We start from the raw sequence: 13363 nt of genomic DNA, 5'->3' as shown, positions 1-13363 counted from the left end.
AGCCTCTCGGCTCACCACCGGGCATGCTTTCTCTTCTTTTTCACCAGGAGGCCCCAGGGATTGAACTCCGGTCCTCCCATATGGAAGGCAGAGGCCCTATCACCTGAGCCACATCCAATTCCTGACAACCAGATTTAGGAGGTAGCAGATCTTTTCCCATTGCTTAAATGATGTATGGGTGATTGGTTACAATACATAATAAATCTTGAGCATTATTAAAAGGGCCAACTACCCTGGGCGGGGGATGGGGGGTGGGATCCTGTTTAATTGTTCAAGATTTTCCAGGACTAATACTTTTGGCCCTGTTTTTTTTTTTTTTAAAGATCTATTTTTTATTTATTTCTCTCCCCTTCCCCTCCCACCCCCATTGTCTGCTCTCTGTGTCCACTCACTGTGTGTTCTTCCATGTCTGCTTGCATTCTTGTCGGTGGCACTGGGAATCTGTGTTTCTTTTTGTTGCGTCATTTTGTTATGTCAGCTCTCCGTGTGTGCGGCGCCATTCTTGGGCAGGCTGCACTTTCTTTTGCTCTGGGCGGCTCTCCTTAAGGGGCGCACTCCTTGCATGTGGGGCTCCCCTATGCAGGGGACAGCCCTGGATGGCGCGGCACTCCTTGCGCGCATCAGCATTGCGCATGGGCCAGCTCCACATGAGTCTGCTTCCCACATTCATTGATTCCTGAATTGTCTAAGGCTGTTTGTATTTTACAACTGCAAAGCCAGGAAGCAGGGAGGGATTGAATGAATTGCAAAGCCTACAGGAAAAAACTTGCCAATCCCTATCTAGTTGGTGATGATATGGATGTGTTTACTCTGTGATCATTCTTTGTGCTGTACACTTAAAATCTGTGCTGTATACTTATAATTCTTTTAAGTGTTTGGGCATATAAAAAATCTTCTTAAATTGCACTTCATAAAATTTTTTTTTATTGCATACCTAGACCATGGGTTTTAAAAATGAAAGAGCTGAAGTTTGGCATAAATGAAATGAAAGACATGTTTCTAATATAGTAAAGAAGGGAAAAAGGTACTTCATAGACATAGCCCTTTGTACTTGCCTCCTCCAACCTCTTAGGTCTTTGTGTTTTGTTTTTGTGAGAGTTGTACAAGTTAGGTGGGCTCTATTTCAGGCACATAGGACCACTGAGGTCACTTACATGTCATTGATGATTGCTTTCATTACTTACAAGAGAGAACACAGCTTCTTTCTTTTCGGAGAGACAGGGTTAAGAAAAACCTTTTTTGTAGCAAAGGATTATTCACTTTATATAATTAATTGTTATTAAAAGCTGCAGAGCATTGCTTGACAAGGACATCCCTTTAAACAAGGATCCTCAACCAAGGGACGGGCATCAGAATCACCCAAGAGGCATTTTCAAACTCATTCTCATGGCTCTGTTGGACCACTGCTATTGCTGGAAGAATAACAGAGGGGTTCTGGGGCAGCAAAGGAGGGGAGAACCACTGCCCCAGATTATAGAAAGAGCTATGATACCGTTATGTGCAGTATGTGGTTTTTATAACTGGTAACTCTGTGTGAAAATAGTAAGATAGATGGAGGAAGGCTGCTTTTTCAGAAACCTGAATTAAAAACAACAACACATATTAATAAGTTCATACCTCTCCATTTTCAAATGTTATTTCTCGGACAAGAGGAACACATTTATCTTGAATCCAATTATAAGTCAAGTCAAAATTTGTCATAGATCCCAAGTATACCATATCTGGAGCAGAATGCTGTTGCAAAAACAAAAACAAATGTAAACAAATCTAACCTCTGTTAGCAAAAATATGTCCTTGAACCCATCTACAAACCTGGAAAATCTACAGGGGATATAAAAGAAACATAAAACACAGAACTTTTGAGAAAGAGGACAATCGCTGGTAAAAAGCTAAAATTTGGTAATTATCAGGGGCCTGATTATACAATCTGTGATGTTTAAGGCTTCTGCTTTTCCTTGGGTTTAAGTCAATTAACTTTCATCAGTACCTTGACCAAAGGCAGAGAGGCAATGTAAAAAGAATTATTCAAATAAATGAAGTAGCTAGCTCAGAGGTGAAAATGCTACAAGAAAATTGGGAAATTTCCAATGAAAAAGCCTTGAAAAATATAAGATGCTATCTAAATCTAAGGCATGGCTATCTCTCCTATTAATTACCTAAAAATATCTGTTCCACATTCACTCAAAATCAATATTTACTAGGTGCCTAAAATGATGATGATAAAAATAACAGCTGACATTAACTGGGTACTTGTGTCTGGGCACAGTTGTAAACACTTTCTTTGTACTGACTCATTTAACGCTCACACCACCCCTATAAGGCAGCACTACTATCATCCCTATTTTTACTCTTGAAGAAACTGAAGCACAGAGAAGCTAAGCAACTTTTCCAGAGTTACACACGTGGCCAGGTGGCAGATTCAACATGTAAACCCAGACAGTCTCACTCCAGAGCCCGTACTCTTAATAACAACCACGCTACATGAGAGGCACTATACTAGATGCTGAAACTCCTAGAGATGATGGTAATATGTAAGCTACTATGAAAGAAATACACTAGCAGAAAATACAGGTGAATAACTAAACTCAGAACAGGAGAGAAGCTTTCTAACAAAAAATGATATATTTTACTACATAAAAATCTAAAACTCCAGTGTGTCAAAACATGGTAAACAACATTAAAATGAAAACCCTGAATTCAAAGAATAGCGACAGTTTTTCTATTTTTTGCATGTGAAAAAAAAATGCAATGACAGAGCTTTAGGTCCATCGAAGATGACAAATACTGTAATTTTGGCCTCTTAGTTGTGGCCACCATTGTATAGCCCTAAGCAGCTGAACCTAAGCTTAGACACACTTAACTTCTTAGCCTAAGGGGTAACAACCCAACTGCTCCTTATTTCCTGGCAAGTACCACCAAGTTAATTTATACCCTAGAAGATTTGGGGGCCTGGCTAATATGATACAGGTAGGATTGACAATCATGTACCACTAAAGCATTGTTTGAATTCAGGTTCCAGACTGAGTGTAAAACAGAGAGGTAGAAAAGGCCTGGAGTCAGGGCATCTCTAGTCCTAGCTCTGCCACTGCCTGCCTATGTGGCTGTAGGCCTTGGTGTCCCCATCTTTATTCTGAAAGATCTTAACAAGTATAAGATGATGCCTTCATGTTCCTTTCTATTCTAAAATGATATGATTCCATGAATATTAACGAGCATAAAATTAAAGATTTTATATTTATACATGTATTGTATAGTAAGAAATAGCAACTTACCCCTGGTGGTTTATAGATTATATTGTCTCCACTGTATCTTTCTGGTTTTGAAACAGACCTAATAGGAAGAGAGAAGTAATAATGATATTTTATAAAGGAAAACAAAAACAGTTATATGCCTGAACGAAGCAGATTTGGCTAGTTATTTTGCAATGAATTATAAAGGCTCAAACATATAATTATCCATTATCTTTCCTATTTATAAGAGTTGGTGATACCAAGAAAAGCATACATTTAAAGGAAAATTTAATACGAGGCAGATTTTTAAAGAGAATTTAAGTTACTTGTTTTGGTGACTCATATTTATAAGTCTGGATTGGCAGTTTTAGCATTAAAGAGTTGTTTTTGACCCCAGACTGTTTTTCAGCAACTGGGGAACAGGTTCATTGATTTAATCACATAGATCAATAAAAACATATATTATTTGCTTATAAGTTAGAGTCAACCATGAATTTTCTATTTTTTACCTTTAAAACCAAAACTTCTAAAGGGCAGATGAACTAAAATAGCAACCTACATCACTCGGATAAAGAAGCAATTTTCTGTTTGCTGTTATTTCCTATGACTAGCATAGTCACTGGCACACAAAAAGGTGCTCCATACATATTTGGTGAGTGAATTCTACAACAAACTATAAGTCAAATAGGTAACTTTCTCTCTCTCCTAAATGATTTTTGGATTAACTGAATGTTGATTTATCTCTAGTTTCTAACTGGAGTCCAGAAGAATAGAGGCAGGCAGTGCTCACCTAGATCAATGACAATGGGAACAGAAAAAGAGAACATGCTCCATTCATTCATTCATTCACTCATTCACTCAACAACTATTTACCACACGAATCCTTTGTATCAGTTATGGTCTTGGCATTGGGTATACAGCAGTGAACAAAGCAACAAAACCCTTGCTCTCACAGAGCTTACATCTAGGTAAGTAGATACATTTATCATGGGAAGGAAAAATGTTGTAAAGAGTGGAATAAGAAGCTGAAGAATGACAAGTGTGGTAGTGCTACTTTGAATTGGGTTATTAGGGCAAAATGAGTTTGCATCGGCGAAAGCACTTCCAGACAGAGGGAGCAGTGACAGCAAGGGTGGTGGCTCGCTGGTGTCTGAGGAAGAGCAAGGCTGCCTTTATGGCTGGAAAGTAATGTGAAAAACATGAGGGCAAATACCCCCATTATTTACTCTGAAGTAAACACTGATAATGCTTACAATGAAAGACACACACACACAACCTACAGAAGCACTAAAACAAGGATAAGACAAAGGTTATCAAACGGAGAACATATACTAGGTCAGAAATCTAGATTCTCCTCAAGATACTACAATTAAGCAAAAAAAAAAAAAAAAAAGGAAATACTTCTGCATGAGTCAAAGGATGACTGCGATAATCTCCAACAAGAAGAGAGGGCAGAACCATAAAAATGATCCATTTTCAGAGATGAAGGAAAAATAGAAGGGAAACAAAATCAGAGAAATTGGAAAGTTAAGGAGTACACCAGGGGAATTCCATGGAGCCTAGACATAGCAAAAGAACAAGATGAGATTGTAGTTCATGAGATAGAGGGGAAGGTCAGGAAAGAGAGAAGCATGTTTTAGGACAAGGAAAGCAGTTCACGAAAAGGGTTGTGCTGAAAACACGAAAAAACAAGGACAACTGGTTAACCAACACCCAGAAAAAGTTTGAGGGGACAGTTATAAGTATACAAGTGAAAAGGTTATTTTTGGAAAGAAATGTTCCTTGGAGCCAAAGAAGAAGGAAGAAAAAGTGTGGCAAGCTGGCGATGAATGAAGACAATTAAGCCCATGTTTCTTAAGGAGAAAGATAGTGTTTTGTTTCCGTTTGGTAAGCCCCAAAGGTTAGCATTTCGCCTGGCACAAAGTGTTAGTAAATGAGTTGAAAGCAAGCATGAATGTGTTCATTGCTACTATATATTCTTTCCCTTTTACTCACATTCTGACACAGGGTATACTATGATAGAAAGGAGAACAGACAGACTTTTATATTTTAAACCCTTAAAAACAGGCCAAAAACAAAAACAAAAAAAAACCAAAAACAGGCCATGCCCCATGGGATCTAACCCCCCTCTCAATTAGAAATAGAGTAGGCATCACCATCCCTATATCTGCAAGTCTGAGGAATGAACAATCATAAGGGGAGAATGCAACTACGGACAAAGTAGACTTATTATTATTCTAGTAATGGAAGATCTTCTAACATTAATATAAAGACAGTGGTCACCAGATGTTCTGAGGGGAGGGAGAGGAAAGAATAGGTATAACATGGGGCATTTTGAGACACTGGAATCATTCTGCATGGTACTGCAATAATGGATACAAGCCATTACACTCTTGTCAAAACCTATGAAATTGTGTGGTGCAAAGTATAAACGATAATGTAAACTGTAGAGCATGCTTAGTAGCAGTGCTTCAAAATGTGTTCATCAATTGTAACAAGTGTACAGTTCTGATGAAAGATGCTGGTGATGGGAGCTGTGTGGAAGGCGGAGTAGGGTATGTGAGAGTCCGCTATATTTTCAATGTAGTGTTTATATCATCTAAAGTTCCTTAAAAAATAAAGAAAAACAAAAAACAAACCAAAAAAAAGAGGTCGGGGTGAGCATGGAACAATGATTAGTGATTTAAGAGAACGGAGAATCTGTGGAGAGGTAATCTTTACTAAATGACCAAACACAAGATGAATTTAGCATGACAGTCAAGCAGATCCACTAACACACTCTCCAGTAAAACACTTACCCAAAGGCAGAAAGGAAGGCACAATCGTCATGTAAAATATTTGCTACTCTTTCAAAAACTCTATAGTTTTCAGAATCCCTTAGCTCAAAATATCCAATGATATTTCTTTTGCTGCGCTGGAAAATAAAAGTATGTAATTATTTTGTAAACATATATAACTCTATAAACGTATTTTTTAATTCACCCCTTATTCTGGAACCCAAATAGCTCCAGCTATTGTTCACCTATCTTCAAATGAAATAAAACTAAAAATGCATATTTGGCTTTTAATACCTATTCCAAAAATATTAAAAATTATATTAGGTTGAAAACAACTACAATTCAATGTAATTACAAACCTTTCCATCCAGGACATTATTTTAAAATATAAAAAAATAGAATAACCATTTAATCAGTATGAATCTTTTCCTAAATAAGTGGACTAATTATAGATGCTAGTCAACCAGTACATCTGTTCACAATTGTGACTACTGGTAGAGACTCCTCTGTGGGTCTCCCACTCTCCTACACATCTTATTGGATATGCCAGAATGCAAGACCCTGACTACTCTACCCAGGCCATTTCTTAAGGCAAGGTTTGCAGGAGCAATCTCGAAGGATGAGGTAGTATCTCCCTCCAGGGCAAAGAGCAAGTTTACTGCCTGCTATAAAACAGGAAGTTTCCCAAGCCCAGTGTTCCTTTTTTTTCCCTTAAATGTTACATTAAAAAAAATATAAGAGGTCCTCACATACCCCCCACCCCCACTTATAACACAGCCCACTTCATGTGCAAGCATCCATCCAGGCCCTCCATGTCACTTCCATAGGAAGTGAAGGGCAAGGAAGAGACACACACATGCTCACACTGCTAGCTGTGGCCTGAGTAATAAAGTCCTTTGTCTCTGCACCAGGAGTCTTATGTCTTCTGCCAGCATGCACAAAACAGAAACTGGTTTGCATATTAGCTAATCAGTTGGGTAAAAGCAAATTTCATACCCAACTGTGACAATCTTAAAAAGCCTAAGCCCAATTGTTTTATTTTGTTGTTATTCTGTAAACAGTAATTAATGTAGATGGGGATATTTTAGAGAACGCTAAAACTTATATAAAGAGCTGGTATAGGAGAGATCACCAGCAGATATTCTGAGGGTCACCACTAAGAAAAATATGGAAACTTCGGTTGTGTATGCTTGACCTTAACTTCTATTTCTTTAAAATTCAGGCATCCTTTCACACTCAATTCAAATGAGTACAACTTTACTGTATGCAATATAATTTATCCAGTAATTTAGGAAAACATTAGCATTTCCCTTGAAAATTATCAATTCAAGAAAAATTCAACTTACTAAATATGTGTATGTCAAATCCCTTGCAACATACTATAAAAGAAATACCCACATTCTTTGCGTTAAGAATTTGCTTACTTTAATTAAACAGGCAATGTTCATTTGATCCATCAAGTTAACTTACATCAAGAGTGGTGATTTCTGCTAAGTCATGAAGTTCTTGAACAGGGTCACTTTTTTGTTGCCTGATATAATCTGCAAGTGCTTTCACTGATCGCTGACCCCTGTATTCTCTCTTCATCATCATCCCATTACGAAACAATTTGAGGGTTGGGTATTTGCTTATCCTATATCTCTGGGCTATATCAGCTAAAAGAATGGGGAGAAAATTAATTTTATCCTCATACTTATTCAAGATGAGCCCATTAGTCGTCCAACAGTCAAAACTCATACAACTATTCAGTGAGAACTTTTCAGTTCATGTCATTCTTTTTCAGTGACAGAGAAATAAAAAATCATTCATGACATGAGTTTATAATGTTTAAGAGGCTGGCTCTGGACTCTAACTTGGGTAAGTTGCTTGAACTCTCTACGCCAGAATTTCTCACTTGTTATATAAGGATAGTAATTTCCACCACATAGTGTTGGTTTAAAGATTAAGTGAGACAATACAAATGCATGGAACAATAAACTCTTAATAATTGTTAGCAATTATTATTATAGATACATTCCAGCAAGAATTAGAATGCCCAAAGTTTCAATTCTGAAGATTGAGCTGTTCAGGTTTCTTTAATAAATACCATGAGGATATCTCAGAGCATTTAACAAAAGAAAATTAAATGAGATTTAAAACCACTTTCTTTTTTTTTTTTTTTTTTTAATTTTTTTATTTTTTATTGACTTTGTAATAATATTACATTAAAAATATATATGTGAGGTCCCATTCAACCCCACCCCCCTACCCCCCCTCTCCCCCCCCCCAACAACACTCGTTCCCATCATCATGACACATCCATTGGATTTGGTAAGTACATCTTTGGGCACCTCTGCACCTCATATACATTGGTTCACATCATGGCCCATACTCTCCTCTATTCCATCAAGTGGGCCCTGTGAGGATTTACAATGTCCGGTGATTACCTCTGAAGCACCATCCAGGGCAGCTCCATGTCCCTAAGACGCCTCCACCTCTCATCTCTTCCTGCCTTTCCCCATACCCTTTGTCCATTATGTCCACTTTTCCCAATCCAATGCCACCTCTTCTATGTGGACATTGGATTGGTTGTGTCCATTGCACCTCTATGTCAAGAGGAGGGTCAGATTCCACCTGGATGCTGGATGCAATCCTCCCATTTTCAGTTGTAATCACTCTAGGCTCCATGGTGTGGTGGTTGTCCTTCTTCAACTCCATCTTAGCTGAGTGTGGTAAGTCCAATAAATCAGATTGTAGGTGCTGGAGTCTGTTGAGGCTCAGGATCTGGCTATCACATTGTCAGTCCAGAGATTCAAATCCCCTAAATATATCTTAAACCCCAACATTAACTGCACCTCCAGCACATTAGCATGAAAGTCTTATGAAGGGAGATCCCATCTGAGTCCAGATTCATCACACATAAACACCATTTCCAAAGAGGGGCCATCTGCCCTGGTAGTTAACCCCATCGGCCATGACCATAACTCCCATGGGTCTCTTTAGCCCTCACAGGAACCAATATCTGGGGGTTGTATCTGCTTTATCTGTCTCTCTGACTCTGCTCAGTTGTGCATGAGGGCAAACCTTCTGCCAGCCTCCAGACTCTTTTTTAGAAACTCGTAGCCATATAAACTCATTTCTCCTTTCCATTTCCCCCTTACTTTAGGTCAAACAGCATTTTAAAGTCATGGTATTTTATGTAGACATGGATATTCTGCTGATCCGCATTGAACCTTCCGTATAAGGTCATTTTCCAGTTGCATCATCAGTTGGTAGTTGATAGTGGTCCCTCGTTGCCAGGGAGGCTCATCCCCGGGTGTCATGTCCCGCGCTGGGGGGAAGGCATTGCATTTACATGCTGAGTTTGGCTTCGAGACTGGCCACATTTGAGTAACATGAAGGCTGACAGAAGGAAATTCCCAGGCACAAAGTTGCTCTAGGCCTTGTTCTTATTTTGGGTTTATCAGCTCACAAGCATAGTCATTAGCATCTGGGGCTCACTGTTGAACCCTCACTCCCTCCCGGTCCCCACCACTGTACCTGGGAGACTGTCGCTGCTCCCCTAGGGACCACGACAGAGCACCACTGGCCAGGAACCCAGTACCCCCCCTACTGTGGTTTTTAATTGTTGCCACTATGAGTATATCCAAACATTACCATGCACCCTGGACATATGTTCTGTACAGCTCCCTGTCAGTCATATATCACCTGTCATTGGTATCCCATACCAGTATCCCTCCATTGCCATTGTTGAAACACTCTGTGATCCAGAACTCCCCGAAATTTGAAGCCCAATATAATGTCATGGTCCCTTACTAGGGAATGGCATATAGCGATGAGTTTAAAGGATAGATAAAGAACTTGGATAAAGTTAGATAAAGAACTTAGATAAAGAATGTTGACTTGAAAAAATTCCACATCCTATTTTTTGTCTAAAACCACTTTCAAACACTAAAAACTAGTATTAGATTCTTTACTACTGGAAAAGGAATTTATAATACCAAATAAGGAAATTTTGCAAAAGATAATACAATAAAAACCCAAACTCAGCAGTATATACTAAAAAAATGCCCTTCATTTTATGACATATGGGTATATTTTCATGTAGTGGCAATTAAAAAATAACACTCACCTATAAAATTAGTGTTTATAGTCTCAAAATAATAAATAAATCAAGACGTATGCTAATATCAGTTTTTTAGACAGTGGAAAAGCTCAAATGCCATACAAGTAATATGTATGAGACTGACAAACGATGCACTGAATTTTTAGAATGAACAGAACTTCAGGGAGCACTGAAATATCCTAAAACGGGTGAATTATCATTATTTGCTTAAATATCAGAGTTCTAAAATGGGGGAAAATCCTAAAATAATGGCACACAAAAACATGAACATACCCTCCCCCACCACCATTTCTAATAATTACAAAAAATAAATAAAAAGGCCCTGTTAACCACCTTAATTTTCTAGGAGGTTCAATATACTTAGACACTGCACTTAAAGGTTGTATATGTATGTGGGTTAACTGTTTCATGGGTACATACATATGCCCAAACTCATAAATCCATATGTTTGAAATGTGTGCAGTCTTATTATACGTTGATTATATCTCAATAGAGTTGTTTAAAAAATCCACATGAAAAATTACTATACAAAACAATAATAATAATTATGCCCTGACATAAAATTAAAACACATGACAACAGCAGCAGCATAAACACTGGGGGTGAAGTAAATAATGTTAAAGTATTCTAAGGTCTTTGTAATGCCCAGGAAGAGCTAAAGGTAATGAAAATATTTTAATACGTCAAGGTTGCATTTTGCTCTCTCTAGGATAAGAATACTATTATAAAATGATTTAGGGAAGTGGACTTGGCCCAATGGATAAGGCATCTGCCTACGACATGGGAGGTCTGCGGTTCAAACCCTGGGCCTCCTTGACCTGTGTGGAGCTGGCCCATGCGTACTGCTGATGCGTGCGAGGAGTGCTGTGCCAGCAGGGGTGTCCCCCGCATAGGGGAGCCCCATGCGCAAGGAGTGAGCCCCGTAAGGAGAGCTGTCCAGCGCGAAAGAAAGTGCAGCTTGCCCAAGAATGGCACCGCACACACGGAGAGCTGACACAACAACAAGATGACCCAACAAAAGGAAACACAGATTGCCGGTGCGGCTGATAAGGACAGAAGCGGTCACAGAAGAACACACAGCGAATGGACACAGAGAGCAGACAACTGGGGGGGGGGGGGGGAGGGCGGGAAGGGTAGAGATATAAAAAATAAATCTTTAAAAAAAAAAAATGGTTTACTCAAAGTTAAGGGCAGAATATATGGGTTCTCAAAGGGGAGCGTGGAAGGTAGTAAACGCTATGTAATCAGCATTAATAATACTTCAGTAAACTCCATGGAGGATTTATAAAGGGGAACAGAAGGTAGACATGAGTAAGCAAAGAGAACCACCAGTCATAACATGATATTCAGGAGAATGCTTTATTCACCAAATCACAGGAACAGGAAACAGTATTATGACATCTTAATAGGAGAGACGATCCGTCTGGTTTAGGAGTTGTTTCTTCCTTGAGTTAGAGTACTAGGGGATAGATCAGCTACAAGCTCTTTTCCAACTTTGTGAATTACAATGAGAGAATATTTCTTAGAGCCGATATAAAGGTCATGGATCCTATTACTTGAGCAAGGAATTACTAAGAGTGTACTGAGAATACAAATTGAGGGGGTGAGAGTGGTACTATATGCAAGGAGAAGTCTTTTAAGGTAACAGAGGCACTTGTAAGAAGGCAAAGGTCACAAAGACTTAGAAGAAATAACAAAAATTAAAGAGCTTCACCTTCCCAATTAAAAAAAAAGAGAAAAATAATTCACTCCCATTATACTACACAACAAGACTTGGTATTTTATATAATGAATTTTTGTAGTGACATACAAATTTAAAAGCTTTTATTTTTATTTTTTTTCCTCATGTAAAGAAATAATATTTATATAATGCATAGAGTTTATAGTCTATTTATTGGCCCAATGATGTTATTTGGGCCTTATATTCTCCATTATTAGATCTAGGACATATTTAATTTTCATTTACAATCTCTCCATCTTTTAAAATTGTAATATCATACATAGAACATCTCAATCATAACCATGTATATAATTCTGTGGCACAAATCACATTACAATGTTGTGCAATGGTTAAAACCACCCATTACTGAAACATTTTTTAACACCCCAGAGATCTTGTAGCCATTATGCATAAACTTTCCATTCTCCTTTTTTTTTTTTTATTTTTTTATTCATTTTTTAAAAAATATTACATTCAAAAAATATGAAGTCCCATTCAACCCCGCCGCCCCCACCCCCCACTCCCCCAGAGCAACACTCTCTCCCATCATCATGACACATCCATTGCATTTGGTAAGTACATCTCTGGGCATTGCTGCACCTCATAGTTAATGGTCCACATCAAAGCCCACACTCTCCCACGTTCCATCCAGTGGGCCCTGGGGGGATCTACAATGTCCCGTAATTGTCCGTGAAGCACCACCCAGGACAACTCCAAGTCCCGAAAACGCCTCCACATCTCATCTCTTCCTCCCATTCCCCGCACCCAGCAGCCACCATGGCCACCCTTCCCAATGCCACATTTTCTCTGTGGACATTGGATTGGTTGTGTCCATTGCACATCTATGTCAAGAGGGGGCTTAGATTCCACATGGATACTGGATGCAATCCTCCTGCTTTCAGCTGTAGGCACTCTATGCTCCATGGTGTGGTGGTTGACATTCTTCAACTCCATGTTAGCTGAGTAGGGTTAAGTCCAATAAATCAGAGTGTAGGAGTTGAAGTCTGTTGAGGTTCAGGGCCTGGCTATCATATTGTCAGTCCAGAGATTCAAATCCCCTAGATATATCTTAAACCCCAGCACCAACAAACAATTCCAGTAAAGTAGCATGAAAGGCTTGTGAAAGAGATCCCATCTGAGTCCAGTTCCATCACACAGAAACACCAGCTCCAAAGAAGGGCCAACTGACATGGCAGTGAACCCCATCTGCCATGACCATAGAACCCGTGGGTCTCTTTAGCCCTCAAAAGAACCAATACCTGGGGTTGTATCTACTTTATCTGTCTCTGAGACTCTGCTCAGGTGTGCATGAGGGCAATCCTTCTGACAACCTCCAGGCTCTTTTTTAGAGACTCATAGCCATATAAACTCATTTCTCCTTTCCATTTCCCCCTTACATTAGGTCAAACAGCATTTTGAAGTCATGTTATTATATGTAGACAGGGATATTCTGCTGGTCCGCGTTGAACCTTTAATTCAAGGTCATTTTCTAGTTGCATCATCAGCTGGTATTTGGTAGTGATCCCTCCAT

The 13363-nt window shown here is 39.0% G+C and overlaps 1 protein-coding gene across 2 annotated transcripts in view; it reads right to left on the bottom strand.

The window, feature by feature from the left end:
* The window catches only part of ERP44 (endoplasmic reticulum protein 44), a 125097-nt gene that overhangs the window by 33093 nt on the left and 78641 nt on the right, over window positions 1-13363 (bottom strand). For both annotated transcript variants that reach the window (XM_058302615.2, XM_071217108.1), the window contains 4 exons: window positions 7478-7662; window positions 6029-6144; window positions 3273-3330; window positions 1618-1734 (listed from right to left, as the gene is read on the bottom strand). In XM_058302615.2, coding sequence (XP_058158598.1) covers window positions 1618-1734; window positions 3273-3330; window positions 6029-6144; window positions 7478-7662 — 476 coding nt within the window. The remainder of the gene's footprint in view (window positions 1-1617; window positions 1735-3272; window positions 3331-6028; window positions 6145-7477; window positions 7663-13363) is intronic.

Source organism: Dasypus novemcinctus, chromosome 8 (assembly GCF_030445035.2).
Source record: "Dasypus novemcinctus isolate mDasNov1 chromosome 8, mDasNov1.1.hap2, whole genome shotgun sequence".
Taxonomy (NCBI): Eukaryota; Metazoa; Chordata; class Mammalia; order Cingulata; family Dasypodidae; genus Dasypus; species Dasypus novemcinctus.
This window is presented reverse-complemented; position numbering and strand designations above follow the sequence as displayed.